The following is a 21,493-nucleotide window of genomic DNA, read 5'->3' as shown; positions in this document are numbered from 1 at the left end:
CCCCCTCTGCCACCTTCCTCAGGGGTTTCTAACGAATTGCCAGGGGCAGGAGCATAACTTAAATCTTTACCTAACTGGTATTTTAACCTATACTTATCCTAAGGAAATTATATCATAAAATTTTTCCTAGTACTTCTTTACTTCTTTAAATATATATATCCTTTTTTTGGGGGGGGGGGGAGGGAAATGTACAGGTGCTGTCATGGAGACTCCTGGAAACCCGATTATCGGGTAGGTATAATCCCCTATTTCCCCAGTCGTCTCCACGACAGCACCACCTGAGACGTACCCACTAAAAATGATCAAGGGCGGGTTTGCCGCCGAGAGGACCTTGCGGCCAAAGGCCATGTCCTCGTCCTGCTGCACCTTTACCCTATAATGCTTAACAAAAGTGTGCGGATTCTTCCGAACTGCAGCCTTGCATATTTGTTCAACAGACGCTGAACTATGCTTGGCCCATGAAGACGCTACTGCCCTTGTGGGGACTTCTTTCGCTAAGGCCCTATAGGATTCTGCAATGGCCAGGCGAATCCACCTGGCTATGGAGCTTTTTGCTGCCTTGTTCCCTTTATTTGGGCCTAAGAACAGGACGAACAAATTGTCGTCTCGTCTCCAATGACTTGTGATGTTAATATAACTCAAGACCACTCTTCTGACATGCAGACAATTTAGGGCTTTTTCCCCCTCGTCTTAAGGTTTATCGAAGAATGAGGGGATCACTACATTTTGAGCTCTATGGAAGGGTGACATAGAAGGGTGACATGGCATAAAGGCTGAGTCTGTTTTGAACACTAATTTTTGTGTCAGTGATTTTAAGGAACCGATGGATAGATAGGGCCTGTAGTTCACTAACCCGTCTTGCTGAGGTAATAGCCACCAGGAAAACTGTTTTGATCGTGAGCATTCTTATTGAAAGTGCTTCGATCGGTTCGAAGGGTTCTGCTGACATAGCTTTCAGGACCCAATTTAGATTCCAGTCCAGAAATAGATTTGTGGGCCTATGTCGTAACCTATCTGCTGCTATCAGGAATCTGCTAATCCACCTGCTCTCTGATAACTTGGTGTCGAATAGAGCACTAAGGGCTGCAACCTGAACTCTTAAGGTGCTTGGGGAGAGGCCCATATCCAGGCCCTCCTGCAAGAACTCCAGGATTAAGGGGATGTCTGGAAGGGAGCCACGAGATTCTCTTCCCTGCCTCCATGAGATAAACTTCCTCCAGACTTTTTGATAAATAAGTTTGGTTGTTTTCTTCCTACTTGACATTAGGGTCCCGATCACTTTCTCGGAGAACTGTCTTCCCCCTCAGTGTGGATTCTTCAATATCCATGCTGTTAGGTGGAGATTGTCTATATTCGGGTAGCTCAGAGGCCCCTGTGTCAGTAGATCTGCCTGAACAGGGAAGATGACTGGGTCCTGGATGCTTAATGTTCTTAGAAGACCGAACCAGTTCCTCGTTGGCCAAAAGGGAGCCACTAGAATCAGCATGCATCTCTGTGATCTGAAGTATTGCAACACTCTTGGAATCAACGGTATTGGAGGAAAGGCATACACCAGCTTTCTTCCCCAATTCTGACTCAGGGCATCTACCGCTGTTGGCTGGTCCCCTAGTCTAAGGGAGAAGAAGTTCTTCACCTTGGTGTTGTCATTGGTTGCAAATAGATCTAGTTGTGGGGGTTCCCACCTGTCCGTTAGGATTCTGAACACCTCCTGAGATAGAGACCACTCTCCTGGGTCTATACGTCTCCTGCTGAGGAAATCTGCCCTTTGGTTCAGCGATCCTCTTAGATGTCTTGCTGAGATTGAGAGGACTCGGCCCTCTGCCCAGCGGAAGATCTTTTGCGAGATGCTCTGTAGGGCTGGTGACCTTGTTTCCCCTTGACGCCGAATGTGGGCAACTGCCTTGGTGTTGTCTGACAGGATCTTTATGTGTTGATTGCTTACTGAGTCCCCCAGCTGTTGGAGGGCCTTCCAAACCACCTGGAGTTCTCTGTAATTTGATTATTGACCTCTTATCCCCTAGGGCCAGGGACCTTGTAGAAGTAGGTCTCCCACATGTGCCCCCCACCCCCAGGAACTTGCGTCTGTCATGATGTGTGTGGCTGGATTCTGTATCCAGTGGACTCCCCTTTGCAGGTTCACTGGGGACGTCCACCAGCGCAGGGATATCTTCACTGAGTTTTTGATGCGCATCTTTGTTCCTAGTGAGGACTGTCTTCTGTCCCAGACTGAAAGGATTGCGATCTACAGGGGTCTGGTGTGCGCTTGGGCCCATGCTACCCCAGGGATGCAGGATGTCAGGCTCCCTAGTAGGGCCATGGCCTCCCTGACTGTACATGACCGCCTCCGTAGAAAGGCCCTGACTAGTTGAAGGATCTTCTGTATTTTTATCTCAGGAAGAAAGGAGCATTGGCCTCCGAGTCAAGCGTTATGCCCAAGAATACCTTCTCTCTGCTGGGATCTAAGCTGGATTTCCCCCAGTTTATTATCCAACCTAGGAAATGGAGCAGATCGAGAACTGTCGCCAGGTGTTCCGCTAAGAGCTCTCTGGACCCTGCTATGATCAGAATGTCGTCCAGATAAGGTATTATTAGGATTGATCTTTGCCTTAGGTAGGCTGCTACCTCTGCCATAATTTGTGTAAAAATTCGGAGCGCTGAGGAAATCCCGAAGGGAAGGCATCTGAACTGAAGATGATTTGTTCTTCTGCCCATGTCTAGTGCGAACCTCGGGTACTTCAGAGAATCCCTGTGGATCGGCACATGAAAGTACGCGTACTTTAAATCTATTGACGCCATATAGGCTCCCCTTGGTATCAGCTTCACTGTTGAGGAGATTGACTCCACCTTGAACTTCCAATATCTGATAAAGGCGTTCAGGGGCCTTTATCAAAAAATTTGTGGCCATTTTTAGAATGGGGAGAGAATTTATAATTTGCTCCCTTGGTGTCTTGTTAGTTATGTGGAGCTCCAGCTGCTCCAGCCATACTCCTAGGGTCCTGGCCACACATGTGGCTGCAACCCCTGGTCAGAGGGTACTGGCTGCTTCTTCCCAAGATCTTTTCAGGAGGCCCTCGGTCTTCTGATCCATCAAATCTCTTAGCCGCGTGGCGTCCTCAAAGAGCAGGGTTGTCCTTTTCGCCACTTTGGCCACCGGGACATCCACTCTGGGTATCTCTTCCCAGCTTGCACACACCTCTTCCTCGAACGGGTATCGCCTTTTAACCCCCTGGAGGAAAAGGATCCCACCTCGGGTTTTTTCCATTCCTTCTGGATCAGCTTGGAAATGTTACTATGGACTGAGAAGGCGTGTCTGCATCTTTCCCCTAATTCTCCGAAAATCTCGTCCTGGATTGTTAGCGGCTGTCTGGGCTCCTCCATTTTGAGGGTGGCCCTGACCAATTTAATGAGCTCCACTAAGTCCTCCTGATGAAATAGATATTTTTTGTACTCCTCTTCATCTGAGAACTCTTCGGGCACTGGTTCTTCCAGCTCTGTCCCGATCGAGCTTCTTTCGGAGTCTGAATATTCTTCCAGGCTATACGACTTTTTCTGGCGCTTAGCCCTGGATGCCCCCGCTGGCGGCGCCAATTGCAATGTCAGAGCTGACCGCACTTCCTCCTTGACGAGATTCCTGACATCTTCTAGGAATCCCCATGATTCCTCTTTAACCAGCCTGGCTACGCATGCCTTGCATAGAGGCCTCTAATACGTAGCTGGCAGTCTCGATCCGCACTCTTCACATTTTTTAGGTTTCGTTCTGGGAGGGGCGTCTTTTATATCCCCCTGGCAGACAGAGTTTTTTGCGGATAAGGATGCAGTATTCCAAACATTATACATTGGATTTTGCATAAAACTTTTTTGCCCCACTGGCTACTTACGGCCCCCACTGTAGCTGAAGATTCAGTGATGTCCAGTGCTGGAGCACTCATTGACAACCAGTGCTGCAGACACTTTGGAGCAATACAAGCTAGCTTAAAAACAATGGCTTACCTGTCCTATAGATCTTCTCTCAGGCTTTTTCAAATTTGGCGCCTCCACGCCAAGCCCCGCCCCCCTCCTGGCGTCCCCCGATGCCGACGCGATGAGTCAGTCATGTGACTCGGCACCCCGCCCCCTCCGGCACGCGCCAAAGGCACTCCGAGAGCGCCGCGCCTGGTCCTAAGCACCAGGGCAGACGGAGGAGTAGGATTGAAGCCCCCGCTTTGTACCACCCACGGGCCGCCGTGGGAGGAACCTGGCCCGGGGGAACCACCCCATGTGGCATCCTCTCGGGGAGCCTGCCTCCTGGCAGAACTGGAAGACACTGAGGAAGGTGGGAGAGGGGGTAGCTTTAACCTCTCGGTGTGTTCCTGTCCAACCAGGAGGAGGCTGTCTTAGGTGGTGCTGTCGTGGAGACGACTGGGGAAAAGTGAAGTGCAATTCGATACACTAGCAGGAGGAGTAAAAGCAACAGTAATGCCCCCCTTAGACAAGCCGATTTTGGCTTGTGACATCGTGTGCACTTGCTCAGCTAGTTTAGACAGACAGATCATCGTTGACCATCATTCATTTCTCGATCAGTGTTTCACATTCCAATATGAATAACTGAGCGGGGAGCATTGAAATGCAACGATAAGTGAACAAACCTCCAATGGTTTTTAGTCCTGCTGAAAATGGACGAACGAATAGTGCACAATTCTCATTCGTCATTGGCTCACACTTAAACCTAATGACGTTCACATTTGCTTTTTTGAATGATAATAGTTAAGTCGAAACACAGCATTAGACTATGCTAATCTAAAACAGTACTGTGTTACAGTGTTCAACCCAATATAAGACTCCATGTCGTCTGTTCCACAGAAGTTAGGAAATTCTATTTACAGCAATTCTCTAATATATACCTATTAGGTGAATCACTCTTTTACAAGTGGGTGTAATACAGCTAACAGGCAGAAAGATAAAATCAGAATCCCTGTGGCTGCTCTACTGAGCGCTGTCAACATACAGGCATTACTCATGACTCCTGCCGAAGAGATGTTATGGAGCGATTCAACTAAGGCCGCGGGCACGTTACGCCCCTAAAAAACGGGCCGAAGCACATTCGAAAACAAACGGACACCCGTATGTATGCTGTACAATGATCATGGTCCACAAACTGCATGTGCTATTCTTGTTTGTCAAGCAATTTTCCTTTTCACGCGGGCTACGTCTGTATGAAAACACGCCCACATCCGCAGAATACATCAACAGGACGTGGACCAAAAATATGCCGGTCTGAATGGGCTCTAAAATAGGTATGCATCAGAAAATTAAAGCAACTCTCCGGTTTTGGGACACAATTCTGTATCAGGACAGGAGGGGGTATAATACCTGCAGGTGTACTTCTCTGCCATCCCTTTGATAAAACAATTCTGGACTCTGGTTTCAGCTGTCTAAGATGGCCGCAACAATTTTCTAACTACCTAATGAACTGCTTTCTGATAGGTCAGTGCTCATCATGTGAGCAGCTCTGGCCAATCAGAGGGCAGGTATAGTATATTAATAGTCTAACACTAGCAGTGCATTATGAGGATTAAGAAGTCTGAAGATTCTGATGGCTATCTTCATGGTTGAAAATGGTACCTAAAAACAATGGATCAGAGGCACAACAGAGAAGAACAACTGCAAATCCTATATCTATATTTCCTCCCCTTCTGATCTCGAGGCAGAATTTTGTCTGAAGGCCGCTTTAAGCGGACCATACAGTTTGATGTTGAATGAACCCGCAGATTTCTGTGGGATTGGCTGACCCCCAATAGAGAGGTTTTTGGCATCGGCTTACTCTCCATTCAGAATACATATACATTCATTCAAGCCAAGTGTGCATGTATATGGGGGATCGGAAGGAAAAGCTGTCAGCCAATTGAGCATTTAACCGATGGCTATTAAAAATGTATGAGCAGCTGTACTGGAAATGCAGATGAACCTTTGTCTATCAGGACTCCAATACTGTCCTATGTGGGATTATTAAAGATAAAGGCGAGAGATGCTGATCCAAGAGATAATATTCTATTTTTAGTAAATATTTCCATGGAAAAAATGCTGTTTTATTGTGCCAGTACTCTGTCTCTGAATCAGTCTTCAACTAACAAGGAGAGCCAAGGAGTGACGACAACTGAAGAGGCTCATCGCCTAGCCGAACGCATCAGCAATCGTGGCTGTCTCAGGATTCCGACCCACCAGTCAAAACTTCTGACATGTCTGTTTGACAGCTTAAAAGTTTGCTGAAAATGCCATTACTCTTTTTAGATTAAAATACTGGATAAAATCATAGAAAAAACTATATTTATATCTAGTTTTACCATATCCTCTTGTATTCTAAGTTGCCCATAGCTAAATAGGCATGCCCAATGTAATATCTTGGGAAATACATCATCATTTTGTCTGTTTTTGAGAATCCTCTATATTTTGACATAATATAGAATTAGACAAACTATATTTTCTGAGACTTCTCTAAAATGTTTAAATGGTTTACTCAAAATCTGAGACTGGAAAAGAGATAAGAGCCAAACACTGAATAAATTAAGAGCACATACAAAAACCTGCAGAATTTTCTAGTAAGGGGTCCAGGCATATTCAGCACCATGACTCAATGCCCCCCATAATAGTAATGATCATATCAAAACAAGAAAAGACGACTAAAATAAAAGCAACTCATTGAATGGGAGCATAACAAATCTCAGTGTAACAGAGAAATATAAGGCTGGGTTCACACAGGGCGGATTTGCCGCAGAAATTCCGCACGGAATTGCGCCGTGGCGAATCCGCCTGCGGCCGCTAATCTCGGGATTAGCCAGCCATGTGGACGAGATTTCTCAGAAATCTCGTCCACATGGGACGACCAATCCGCTGCGGTAAGTCAGGCTGGAACCGCGGCTGCTTCAGAAAATGCAGCATGTCTATTTATTTTTTCTTTCCGCTGCAGCCGCACTCTCCTCTATGGGAGCGCCGGCCGCAGCGGAAGAGCGAGCGAGCGGCCGGGCCACTTCAAAGCCGCCGCGAGTTTTTCCGCAGCGGTTCTTCCGGCGGAAATCTCGCGGTTTTTGCTGCGGCCAAACCGCGGGATTTCCGGCGGGAATACGCCCAGTGTGAACCCAGCCTAAGGGTCTCAAAGACTCTGACTCGTAAAACACATACATAAGGGGTAAAATACTACACGAGTAAAGTGATCTAAGTGCAAGTCGAGTCAAGACCACATTCGAGAAAAAAGTACACACCAATGGAGCCAGGAGACACCCTGATGTGGATTTTGTTTTCTTTTTTCAAGGGGTAACAAACGCTTAGTCCCACTCCTCTGGTTATACCCCTCCCAATGATCATATGACAGGAAATGGACACTGAAGACAAGGAGGCACATGCATAGGAATTCGCGATCAAAACTAAAAGCAAAAGAATCATAGAATGGTAGAGTTGGAAGGGACCTCCAGGGTCATCAGATCCAACCCACTGCTCAGTGCAGGATTCACTAAATCATCCCAGATGTCTATCCAGCCTTTGCTTGAACACTTCCATTGAAGGAGAACTTACGACCTCCCCTGGTAACCTGTTCCACTCATTCATCACCCTCACTGTCAGAAAGTTTTTTCTAATATCTACCGTAATTTGTGTCTCCTCCCTTTCCGTTTCATCCCATTGCTTCTAGTCTTTCCTTGTTCAAATGAGAATAGGGCTGATCCCTCTGCAGTGTAACAGCCCTTCAGATATTTGTAGACAACTATTAAGTCTCCTCTCAGCCTTCTTTTTTGCAAGCTAAACATTCCCAAATCCTTTAACCGTTCTTCATAGGACATGATTTGCAGACCGCTCACCATCTTGGTAACTTTTCTCTGAACTTGCTCCAGTTTGTCTATGTCTCTTTTAAATACCCGATACGCAACTGTTGGGGACTCTATTGCATCCCGTATCGCGCACGAACAGCCCCATAGTTCTCTATGGGTAGCGTATGCAACACTGTCCAAATGCAATGCATTGCATATAAGCAATGTTGCAAATGCAACGCTGCTATGAGACAGAATGGAGAATTAAAAAAAAAAAGTCACACTGCCAATGACAGCATGTGTGAGATATGCTGTCATGCGCTGCCATACACAGTGAAAGCCAGCTCATTGCTGTCTCCCAGGGTGGGAAAATGCTGCATGACGCAGTATTTTATGCTTATGCCGTGGGCATGAACCATAAGGGAGATGGGAAAAAAAAAAGAGGATAAAAATTCCATTAAGATGCACAAAGTGCAAAAATGTAAAGGAAGAGGGAAAATAAACACATTTATTTATCTTAAAATAACACAAACTGTTGATAATTATCAACAGTCCATTTCCTCTGTAGGATCAGCAATATGCAAATAAGTGCTTCCAAAAATGCATACTGAGAGTACAGTACGTAAAGAATCTCTGGTCCTCTTCTCATAAACATAACATAATGGGACACAACACATGGAGAATGGAAGAAACATAAAAGGAGTACATAAAAAGCGTGGGAAGTGGGGACATGGGGAACTATAGAAAAGGGGCAAAACTCACCACTTCATTTATTCCCACGGGGACCATGGCTCCAGGTCTGACACCCACCTGCATTCCTTCTGAGCAAGTACCTTCCTGACATCTCTGCAATCATGAAACATTCTAGAGAGCATGTTCGGAATATTCTGGCAGCGCGACAATGTGATGATCCTTCGTGAAACTATTCCCAAACATTTTAGAATGTTTCATGATTGCAATCACAAGAAGTTTTCTATCTGTGGTGTTGAGATGGTGCATTGTGGCATCAGGGAGGGAGATGTCAGAAAGATACTTGTTCAGAAGGAATGCAGGTGACTTGTCAGACCTGGAGCCATGGTCCCTGTGGGATTAAATGAAGTGGTCAGCTTTTCCCATGTTTTTATGTACTAATTTTATGTTTCTTTATGGTTTATGGCTCTTCCATTCTCCATGTTTTGTGTCCCTTTATGTTGTTATGTATACGAGAAGAGAACCAGAGATTCTTCTAAGTACTGTACTCCTATTACAGATTCCTGGAAGCACTTCTATGCATATTGGTAATCCTACAGAGGAAATGGATTGGTGATAATTAACAATACTTATTTGTTATTTTGAGATATATAAATATATATATTTTATTTTTTTCTTATTTATATGTATTTTTACAGTATTACTGATCTGGGTAATATTGTTATGAATTATATTTTGTTCGCCAATTGGTGATAATTCGCCAAATATTTACTGCTTAATAGAGCGCATGCGCTGGGTGGTAACTGTCTGTGCAATCGTTGTACGGCCTAAATATTCCCTCATTGCACACGTGACCCTGTTGGTCTGCGCCTGCCTTGACCGCTGAGTCATGGGTATCGCTCATACTCTTACTCGTGAGTTCCCGCGCATGTGCCGCCTTGTCTTCAGCACCAGTTTACTGTCACATGATCATTGGGAAGGGTATATATAACAGGAGGTGTGGGAGCATTTGTTTGTCACCCCTTGAGAAAGCAAAGAAAACCCAGATAGGGGAGTCTCCTGGCTCCATTGGTGGGTACCTTTCTAGAATGTGATCTTGACTCGACGCACACTTTACTTATGTGTAGTATTTTCCCCCTTATGCGTTTTACTAGTCAGAGTCTTTGAGACCCATATATTTCTCTACTATACTGAGATTTGTTATGCACTTTAAATTCCCATTCAAGGGAGAATTGGTTTTATTTTAGTCTTCACGTGTTGTCTGTGATATGGATTTTGTGTGTTTTCTTAATAAATTATTGGCTCTATACTCCTTTTTTACTTATTGTGTTGACACTGAATGAAATAAATAGCAGGTAACTAATACTACATTTTAAGACCACAACTATCCCTCCACTGTGAAGGGAAAGATCTAATTGAAATTTCTGATGCAATGTCATAGACACATATGAACGCTCATATTGGACCACAGCTGATTCCCATGATGGAAAAACGGTTTCATCAAAGCATACAAATCCACTTGTACAAAGATTTAGATCACTGGAAATTTAACAAATCATTCAAGCAAATACACAATTTTCTCACCACTATGGTAACATAGGTTATCATGATGTGCTACCAGATATACCTTTATCAGTGTTCAGACTCATGCATGCAATAATGCTATACAGCAGGCCAGTATTACCCATAAGGCACCATATTCTCCCCTAGAAGCAGTGTTGTACATGTCATGATTTTATCTCACACCTCTGTCTATAATTGAGGGAATTTTCTGGCTGTACACGCCAGTCATTTCAATACAGGACAGAGCAGGTGGAGACTTGAATTACTGCAGCCCTTTATTTCGCCCCGTCTTAGGTGAGTGAAAGAGCACAAAAAGGTAGAGATAGATGGCTAAAATGCCTTCAATATTTCAGCCAAACAAGGAATTAAAAGCTGTCGGAGTTTGCAGCAAGAACTAGCTAGTTAATAAGAGCCTTTTATTACAGCAGTCTTAAAACTGATTCAACAAGTGGCCAAGACAAAATAGTAGAACAGACTCCTGGTTATACAGACTTCTCCCATGCCCTCTTCGCCAATGATTGACAGCCGCTGATATGAACAGGTAGATACACCAGTAGCTGTCAGTCATTGGTCAGAGGATCAGGAGGAGGCATGAATACAGCATAATCAGAACATGATATAAAGCACCAATCTGTGACTAAGCTCCATGAAGCCAGTCGGTTGTTTGAACACACACAGCCTTGTCTCACTGTGTGCCAAGGGGAAAATCCCCTCAGGCTCGGTTATCTCATAGACACTGCAGAAACCATCTTTATGCAGTGGTGAGCGCGGACTGTACACCGCTGATCTGTGATTTTCAGAGGGAGAAGCTACACAATTTCTGGTGAAGAAAATGGTATCTACCGATCGCTTTAAAAGGGTTTTGCTAAGTTATATTAATATAATAATTATATTATTAGTGGGGGTCTGACCACTTGAACTCCACCATTCACGAGAGCGAGGATCCCTTAAGGAATAGAATGATGGTCATGCAAGCACGCTGCTGCTCCATTCATTTCAAAGAGATTGCAGAAGATAGCTGGGCGCATGAACTTGGCTATCCCAAGACATTCCATTGAAATAAATAGACCAATAGCGCACATGCTTAACCAGCACTCCATTCATTCAGAGACCTCCATTCATTTCAATGGGACTTCCAGAGATAGTCAAGCGGTTGGACCCCCACCAAGTAGTTATCTTGTATTCTGTGATTAGGGGATAACTTAATTTGGTGAAACAATTCCTTTAAGGCTGGGTTCACACAGGGCGGATTTGCCGCAGAAATTCCGTCCGGAATTTCACTGCGGCAAATTCGCCTGCTGCCGCTAATCCCGGGATTAGCCAGCCATGTGGAAGAGATTTGTCAAAAATCTCAGCCCCACGGGATGGCCAATCTGTCGTGGCAAAGCCGGCAGAAACATGTTTATTTTATTTTTTCCCCGTTGCGACCGTGCTCTCCTCTATGGGAGTGCTGGCCGCAACGGAGAAGCATGCAGCCAGGCCGCTCCAAAACCCGCAGGTACGTGCCACAGGTTTTGAAGGAGCGCTTTCCCGGCGGAAATCTCGCAGTTTTTCGCTGTCCCGTATGACCCCAGCCTAAGCCTACTGTATGCCAATCTGGCATTTTACTGCAAGGGATAACAGCAACAAACTAACTGGATCTGTGGGAGTGCTTGCCCTTAAATCTCCCCAGCAATAAAGTGGTATTCCTCTTATAAAAGACAGCATATCAATGTTTCAGACAAGTGTGATCCTTTTTATTTTATAATTTTCAAGCTGAAAGTGGAAAATCAGAGGAATAAGCTGCAGCATTTTAGGCTATGGCAAGCCCTTTCTCAAATTGGAATAATGCACTCAGCTGCCTTTTGGCATAACGTCCACTCTGGCTTGAGAAAGGGCTTAAAGAGACTATGTCACCTACTTTTAGCCCTATCAGCTAAGCTTATGGGCTGACAGTAGGTGACCCACGGAGTCTGGGGGTGTAAGTGTTATACTTGCCTTCCCAGTCGTTCCCCCAGTGTGAGCGCTCGAAGCCACAGATGCAGTGCATTGAGCAGCACTGCTAAGTAGTCCGCCTGTTATAAAATTAGCATAGCACTCAATGCTCTGGGCGGCAGCTTTCAGCAGTGACACCGGGGAAGCAACAGAGGAGGTAAGTACAACACTCAGAAGGTCACCTACTTTCAGCCTATAAGCTTAGCTTATAAGACTAAAAGTAGATGACAGATTTCCTTTAACTTATCTCGAAGGATTGCAGTTTATTGTTGTTCTGGAGTCATTTTGGCTGAAAAATAAAATACTTCTCTTTTGCATGGAACATTGATATGCTGTCTTTTATTAGATGATAACATAACATTTTACTATTCTACCGTTACAAACATTAATGAAACCATTTAAAAGAATTGGAAAGTATGAAACAATTACATGTAAAAAAGTCAGGTTAATATCTGACATCTTTAACCACTTCCATACCACCGAACGCATATAAACAATCTGCGGGAATGAAGTGTTTCCGACAGCCACCAGTGACTACCGCAATCAGAGCTAACTTTCATTGCGACAGTTAACCATTTAGACGTCAAAGCTGAATGTACGTTTAAACCATCAGCAGGAGGGGACCCCTCCCCACATCACATTGGCACCCTCCGCAGCACAATTGGGGGGTGTCAATGTGGCATTGCAGCCTAAAGCCTACTGCAAGCTCCCGGGACTTCCACGCATAGATGCTTATCAAAACATCAACATCATCGAAAATCGCTATACACTGCAGAACTGAAGTATTTCAGTATATAGTACACGTGATAAAACATTTGCAATTTTGAGTCCCCTGTGAGGACTAAATAAAAGCATTAAAAAAAACAAAACAGAATGGTAATAAAACTACAGCTCCTGCTGCAAAAAAGGAGTCTCAGAAAATGGAGGCTAAAAGTAGTTTTTGTTTAAGAAACAAATTTGATTCAGTTTTTAAAAATAGGAAAAATATTAACGTGTATAATCGTACTTGTCAACAGAACAAAAGTTCATGTGTCATTTTTACTGCACGGTGAATGTTATAAACACTAAACCCACTGGAAATGGAGCTATTGCATTTTTGTATAATTTCTCCCTACTTAAAATTTTTCCATACATCATATGGCACACTAAATGGTAACTTTAAAAATACAGCTCATCCCACAAGAAACAAGCCCTCATATGGCTATATCAATGGAACAATTTAAAACTCCTTGTCACCAAAAAAAAAAAAAAAAAATCAAGCACCTAGTAGTCATCATTTTGCTGCAAAACTTGGCATGCAGTTACATCTCAGGCAGGATAGGCAAATTAATAGAGTTGTGGCATGATTACATTAAGGCTGGGTTCACACAGGGCGGATTTGCCACGGAATTTCCCTGCGGAATTTCGCTACGGCTGATCCGCCTGCCGAGATTAGCCAGCCATGTGGACGAGATTTGTCAAAAATCTCGTCCACACAGGGCGGACAATCCATTGCGGCAAAGCTGGCGCTGCGGCTTGGATTCCTGGAACGGAGCATGTCAATTTTTTACTTTCCCCGTTGTGGCCTCGCTCCTCTCTATGGGAGAGCCGGCTGCAACGGAAAAGCATGCGGCAAAGCTGCGGGTCTTGAAGCTGCACTTATCGTGCAGAAATCTCGTGGGGTTTTTTTGCTGTGGCAAAAACGCGAGATTTCCACCGGGAAAGCGTCCCGTGTGACCCCAGCATAATGGTCCTGCCACTTGAAGGCCTAAAAGTGGTGCTACCTTTGGCCTACAAAAAGGCTCTCAGAGGCTACGTGTGTGTAGGACCTCTTTTTCCGCTTGTGTAGAGCTTTTTGACAACTAGACATGCCACTGTGATGCAACTGAAGAGACTTCGCCAAGTTAACAGAGTTTGAGAGGGGCGCATTATTAGAATGTGAGAAGCAGGATGGTCATATTGATGATCTGCTCGCCACCTGGGCCGTTCTGAGCAGACTGTTAGGAGGTGTTGGGACCAGGGGATACGTGCGGGCATGAAAACAAGGCGACCAGGCTCAGAAAGCCCTCAACAGACCACTAATAGAGAGGATCATCCAACAAATACTAGCAGCTTCAACTGTTTCGCTGTCCGCCATCAGGAGACAGGTGGCACCATCGTTACAGGCCACTGAGCCTGTTGGAACCATTTCCAGGCGCTTGGTTGAAGGACATTTGGTCTCAGGGTGCCCATTACGTGTACTGTCTTTGACACCCACAGCCCATCACCTCTGTAGTGGTGTTGTGAACGACGAAATTGGACTACTACTGAGTGTAACCGGGTTGTCTTCAGCGATGAACACAGATTTAGTTCGGGCACTGGCAACGGCCATATTCATGTCTGGAGGACTAGGGGTTAGCGTCTCAATCCTGCCTTTGCTCTGGAGCAGAACACTGTCCCCACGGCTTGGGTGATGGTCTGCTGGCCATCACATAAGACAGTCGGTCACCCCTAGTAGTGGTACGTGGGACAATGGCAGTTCAGTAATATGTTCAGGTCATCCTGCATCCACATGTGTTCCTCTCATGGCAGGGCTTCCAAGAGGAATTTTTCAGCAGGATAATGCTCTGCACACAGCAAGGCCTTCACAACATTGTCACACTTCCGTGGCCTGCCTGTTCGCTAGATTTATTGCCAACAGAACACGTATGGGACTATCTGGGATGCCAACTTCAACAGCCTATGAGGCTGCACAATTTAAAAGGCTCAGTTACAGCAAATATGGAGCGAAATGCTGCAGGATACCATATGGAACATGTGTGCCGCCTCTATCACATCCTGCATCCAAGCTAGAGGTGGCCCAAAACGGTATTAGAGCCATCCTTCAAATGTTCAGTTTTCTGCAATAAATTATCCTTTTGCTCTGATAATGTACTCATTTACTTATATAAACGTTACAATCACACATACAAGTATATAGTTTCATTTGATTCTGATAACTCCAAGGTGCTTGATTTTTTTTACAATAAGTGTACTATAACCTCTAGAAATTTGTGATGGAAATTTATGCCACTTTCACTTTACTTGCTTAGGAAAAATACACGTGGTCTCCAAGGAGATGCAGTTTCATACAAATTTCTTGTCAAATTTTACTAGAAAATCAGATTTGCTAGTGATCCTCTAGCAAATTTACTATGATACTGTAAGATGCTCCTGTATAATCTTATCTCAATCTTAAGGTACATGCATCAAATCAATATACATTCTTGCAAGAGCCCATCTCCCACAGACCGCTGGCTGAAGTCTGTAGCTGGTGGGGGTTAGGTAGCACTGTTCACTTAGTTCAAAATTCCCTACTGATGATAAGTGGAAGATTACTTCCTGTATCGCCACTAACCAATATCTTTTGACTCTATATCTCTAGGTCTCAATAAAGCTGGTCCTACGCTAGATATTTTGGAGAGTTGAAAAGACCAAATTTAGGCCATTTTCTGCCATCCATCAAAGCATTTCATGACTTGGATGAGTGTGACAGATGTGGATCGATGGCAGATATATGTCAAAATATTGATCTGCTGTGTTGGACTTTTCTAGTCATTGTTGCATGTTGAATGTAGTTGGAAAGTCATCCAAATGAAAGTACTACTGACAGCATCCGTGCAACTACTAAACCAGTAGCACGGCAAGGAGAGGCTATACATACCCTTCCCGCTTTTCAGCTTGCCGCCAAGTATGTAAATCATGCTGGAGTGGTCCGATGGGTGGTTCGTTGTTGGATACTAGTCCTGGGCTTTCTGTAGTAAGCGATCATCAGCTCTTGATCATCAATGAGCTATCAATCAAAAGCCAGGGAGAGGGTTTGAAAAGTGCTTACTGTGGAAGGCCCAGGACCACTATGCAACTGTGAACCGCCATCGGACTACTCCAGAGTGATTTACATACAGGTGACAGTTTGAAAAGCAAAATTTCAGGGCTCCTGAAGCAGACTGAGCAATGGGGAATATATATAGCCTGTCCCCTGTCAGTGTTCTTGCCATGCTAGTCATATGTCCAGAGCTATATCCCATCAGTGGAAGCCCAGACTAGTCTGCCGATCACGGCAGAAATCAGTTGGATATTCTGTCTGAATTGATGTTTTAATATATCATCCAAGACCAACCACAAACAAGTCATTCAGAAAACAGCTGTCTACAAAAAAACAAACCATGGCTAGTTCCCAAAAAAAATAAAAAAATCTTCCCGAGTCTGTACTACCCCTTAAAATCCATGAAAAACTGAAAGCTGGACCAATTTGTAGTTATTTTTCCAAATGGAGTGGGTATTGTGCAAGTCGTACACACTCCACTGAATAATCAAAGACAGAACTAGAACTAGACTGTGAAGCAAGATTTAAGGAGTAACTTCTGGCAACAACTGAAAATTTGGCTTCTGACCAGTCATGGAGCTCTACATGCCGTCAAAGTTTTACTTACCTGAATGACACTACTCCTAAAATATCCTATCAACTTGGAATCCAATAGAGGAAATACTCCAACTGGCAAATTCAAGAGTATTTTTTATACAAACATATAAGTGGTACACAGCAGCAGTGCTCAACAGCCATGTAGCCATTTGCCTTCAGTGGCAACCTAGAGGAGGACAGCAAGAGTTCTAGAAAAATAAGGCAACCCATGTAAAAGAATGTTCTGTTGTTGCCAGGCATTACACTTTAATGGTGTCTAACTGGGACTCTGTGCATTTTTTACTCTATGCTTTTACCTTCCAAAAATTTGAGTACCTATCCATCGATCCTCCATCATTGCCCTAATCTTCCTCACAACTACCCAAACCGTACGACTAATTCATAAGGCTAATACTTCACTATATGGAATTAAATGAGCCAACATGCTGCAATTAGTACAGACAACCTTGATAGAAAAAAAACACAGTGATAAAGTTCTAGTGAATACTGTACAGGCATATCCTAAATCGCAGACAGCTAGAATAGTCATCCTAGAGAGAAATAGCCTGTATACAAACCAATAACCAGAGAGCACATTGAAAGACATGTCTAAGGACAGCTTGACAAACTACAAACTCATTCAAATCAGTACCCTTAGAGCTTTCCCATGTGTGCAATTTAATAAGGAAGAGAATTGGTGCTCTTCCTAAAGGTGAGTAGGATTTGATGCTCACGCTGCATTCTGTGATGTAGGTTGCTAGGTCTTGCTCCAGAAGAGATCTCTGGGTTTCAGATGCTTTTAATTCCACTTCTTTTTGGCTGAGTACAGCCTCCACCTCAGACACCCGACGATGTAGTCGAGTCATTTCTTGCTCCATCTGTAACATACATAAAATGTAAAGGATTTATATAGCTCAAGGTAGGCAATTCAGTCTAAAGAGAATCAAAAAACTTTTTACTACCACAACTAGTGCACAAATTAGTCACAGTGAGCTCACTTCTTCTAATGGTGGGCTCACAAAGTCATCCACAGGCTGGCTGTTCACATTTACACACAGTCCGATGAAAATGCCCACAGCACATAGCTTTCCAGTAAGATAGTCATTTTCACCTGCTTATGTCCCTTCTGTATTATCCCAAATCCAGCTCTGATGAGAAGATGGTTTGCCTCATCATCATCACATATATTGTGAATAAACCATAAGAGTCCTTCAGAAAGTGTCCAGTATAAGGGGATAATCACATTCCAGCCATTTTCTTTGCGTAAGATCATAGGTTGCATACAAAGGGTAACATAAAATGATTTACATGTGTGCAGAAGGAAGGTCTATCTTTCTGAAAACACCACATAAGTATCAGAAGGTTATATCCGTTGATGAAGTCAGCTGTCCTTGTCTCCCACACAAGACGTTTCTCTCCTACACTTGGCTTAAAATGGGTGATCCATTGCAGTCAGTTGAGACTTGTAAGACTAAAAGGACTGTTAAGCTGTAAGAACATCTTTAAGATGGAAGCTTGCTGCTCAAGTGCTCTATGACCCAACAGATAAAACCACTCTCTTGATCCCCAGGAACGCACTGGAAGAAAATTTCTGCTGCAAACAGGGAGGCCAAGTGTTGATTTAAATACCTTGTGGCATTTGTCCTGTGTTTCCTGCAGCTCTTTGCTCTTGTGAAATAACTTCTTCTCCATGGAGCTTGTCTTGGCTGGAGAGTCCAAGCTAGACACTATGGACCTAAGTAATAGATAACACAACATGGTAAAAAAGAAAACCTAGACACAAACAGAGGTTCAATGCTATTCATAAGGCCCATACTTGTTCATTAAATACATTTAGGCATCTAGAAAGGAACAGCTTTTATTCATCATTTTTCAGTCTGGGTCATTAAGACCATTTCTTAATTCAGCTGAATATTCCTTTTCATAGATCTCCTGTTAATGTCTGCAATATCGCACTCCCTTAGTTCACCACTCATACACCTCCAGTAATCATCTGTTGCACATAGAAATGACAAACACAATCATTGTTCGCTTTATGTTCCAACAATTACTCATTTCTCAGTATGCACAAATCTTGGTCATCATGACATCAGAGAAGCACATTGGCCCTGACATAAAGACAGAACAATTTAGAATACCTTCCTCCCACCTATCATCTAAGCAGAGTCAACAATGAAGCAACTATCCAGCAGTATGCATGAAGAGAAAGGTTTGAAAACTCACAGGCCCGAAGCTTTGCCATGAATCAAATATCAATAACTTACAATACTGATCATAGATTTTCAAATGCTTCCTGTTAAGTGACTCCTAAGAAACTCCTACCAGGGGCTCACGGAATAAAGATTAATGAATCACCAAATCAATGTCTTCCTTTTTGAAAGAAGGGAAATTATTACTCATGTGAATAATGAAACCGATACAGAAAACAAAATGAGGGACTGTTCACCACTTGTGTATTAAAATCATGTACCCCCTACAGGGCAGCTGGCCATGCAATGGGAATTTGTATTAATTTAGATTTAATACAGAACTGGATGCGAATTATATCGTTTAAGATCATGGAAATTATCGTTTTCAATACAATCTACTGTAAACTAATTTCTAAATGAATAATAACCGTTTTTTTTCTGAAATAGGAATTTACACCATTCAGGGCATTCTAGTGTCAATGGCCCACCAGTCAAACTTAAGACAACTTGGGCATCAAAGCATTGTTTCTTCTTTAGTCTAAGACGCATAATAAACATAAAATGATTGGATCCCTAAAAGGGTCGTCTTACGATGTATTAATGTATCTAAAATATTAAACATTGTATTGATAGTTCACAGTCTTGGTCATTTGACATCTTTTAGGACTTTAAAAACATTCAAGGCAGAAGGCATCACCTATTGGTCTTTCCGAAGGCTTAATGATGAGTATAGGAGAAGAATATCACATGCAATATCTGTTATAGGTTACATAACTAAGCCTGTTTGCTACCTGTCAATGAACACAGTATAAAAGCTTATAGACAATTCCCAATACTGAGGCAAAGCAGGCCGGGTCAATACCACCATGAATCTAACTTTGGGAGTCATTTCTGTTCAACAGATTTTCTCTTCTTCCTTAATATTTTTATCTTTTTCCTGCGGTTTCTTAGATATGAAAATGGATACAGTTTGGCCTTTACATTTTTGTCTACCCTTGAAACAGTACAATACATCATTCCACATCATTAGACAAGTATATTTTTCAGAAGCTTCAAATATTGGGTCAAGGAAGAAAAATCTGTGCCATCCATCTCCAAGTCTCTCAAAATAGAAGGGTAATTTAGAATGAAGCTCACGAATACATAAACAGCGATTGCATAACAGCAGCCAGGTTATTAAAGTACTGCTACTCTTGATACAATGTAGATGTGTCACACTTCCACTGCTGCAGGAACTATGCAGATAAATTTGCTTGTATGGAATATCAAACACTCTTCAGAAAAAGCCTCTTGTTTCTTCATCCTCAAAGGCGTTACAACCTCAATATTCAAGGCTTACCACCCCCAGAAGCAACACTGCTTCAGCAAATCCAGTACTACCTGACTGAATCCTCCGACATGTTTACCAGGGTCAGACTTTGAAACAGGGGATCCACCCTTTTTACACAAAGTTTGCCGAGAGCATTCCCGTTTTACCACCGAAATAAACATGGGAGACATTAAGTACTTTCAAGCTGGTCTGGAAAACCTCTGCAAAATTGAGTGTAATGTGGCAGCCTTCTCAAGAGCAGCAAGCAGGTCACAAGCCATAAACTGATTTAGAGGCTATATTGAGATTTTAATTTCTGGCGTAGCCTGATGATTTTATACATTCTCATTTTCAAGTATGATATAGAAGGTATCAAACAGAATTAGACCCAGCTGACACTGATGGCAAGTAAGGCAGCTGTTCAGTAGTGACTTATCAGCTGTTTCAGGAAAGCCATCTCATGTAAATCAGTACATGAGAAAAGGGAAGAAACCATCTCAATGTATACCTATTAATGTCAGCAGGAGTAGTGTGATGCAGATAGCATACAAACAGCACTGCAGGTCACAGAAACCTGCATTCTTCAGCCAAGTCAGGACAGTCACACATTCATTTTACTTACTCAGATTTGGTGAATGCGCCAAGAGCCTTGATGTATGAAAACCCCACAAATGGCAGCCCTTCGCCCGAGAAACCTACGGCACTCAAGTGGCACGAAGAGGGTAAAGCCCGTAAATTCTTCTCCGCTTCGTCAAAATTTGAGGTGTCATCGTCAGACTTTAAGGTAGGAACGAATGGAGGAGGAGCTGGTCAGAATGAGAGAAATGAGGATTACAACCCAGGAACCTGCTTCATTAGCTGCACCAGCACTGCAGCTTGTGCTCTCTCAGGAACTGGCAGACTGAGTCACTGCTATGAAATCTATTACAGCAACAAGATATTAACCCCTCCATCCCCTCCAAGGAAGAACATCCCCTTCTCCAAGATTACTAGAGTTCCAGGATCATTTCACCTGCTAGAACAAGTAACCATTACCGACCGTCAACGCAACCCTCTCAAACTGAGCCCAGAGTGCATTTAGAAGGATGTTTGCCCTGCTTTCTCATTAGATTCAAGCATCATGCTGATGTGATGACGATATCTGTGCATGAGGCAAGCTAAAATATTCAGAGGATGTGCAAGTATACAGATGCTGGGAGATCGCTCAAACCTTGCTATTTTAGAGCTGCTTTGAAATGCAGAAGGAAGCTTGAGCTGTCTTCTGAAGGGGCATTATTGATACATAAATGTGTTGCCCTTCTCAACAGTCCATCCGGCAGCTACTGAGATAGCAGCAGCCTTAGGAAGCATTGTGATATTGAAGATCCTCCCGGTTCTAATACTGTTACCATGGATCCAGAATAAATCTCCTCTGGGCCAATAGGATATGGGAAAGGAAAAAATATCCCACTCTACATAGACTGTCATCGAGCTTTCACCAGTGTTTTCCAAAGCAAGCAGTTAAAAAAAAGAAAAAAAACATATGTGCAATTATTATGGTACTGTTCACATGAACACCACAATAATTCAGCTGTGCAACTTGCCAGCATGATAT

At 43.5% G+C, this 21,493-nt stretch overlaps 1 protein-coding gene across 4 annotated transcripts in view; it reads right to left on the bottom strand.

Moving 5' to 3' along the window:
• The window catches only part of CIT (citron rho-interacting serine/threonine kinase), a 140,833-nt gene that overhangs the window by 75,565 nt on the left and 43,775 nt on the right, over positions 1–21,493 (bottom strand). For 3 of the 4 annotated variants that reach the window (XM_066603665.1, XM_066603664.1, XM_066603666.1), the window contains exons 10-12: positions 20,522–20,705; positions 18,031–18,136; positions 17,136–17,279 (exon numbers count right to left, since the gene is read on the bottom strand). In XM_066603665.1, the coding sequence (XP_066459762.1) occupies positions 17,136–17,279; positions 18,031–18,136; positions 20,522–20,705 (434 nt within the window). Of the gene's footprint in view, positions 1–17,135; positions 17,280–17,512; positions 17,525–18,030; positions 18,137–20,521; positions 20,706–21,493 lie in introns of those variants that run through there. The other variant, XM_066603667.1, reaches the window with a different exon arrangement.

Source organism: Eleutherodactylus coqui, chromosome 5 (genome assembly GCF_035609145.1).
Source record: "Eleutherodactylus coqui strain aEleCoq1 chromosome 5, aEleCoq1.hap1, whole genome shotgun sequence".
Classification (NCBI taxonomy): Eukaryota; Metazoa; Chordata; class Amphibia; order Anura; family Eleutherodactylidae; genus Eleutherodactylus; species Eleutherodactylus coqui.
This window is presented reverse-complemented; position numbering and strand designations above follow the sequence as displayed.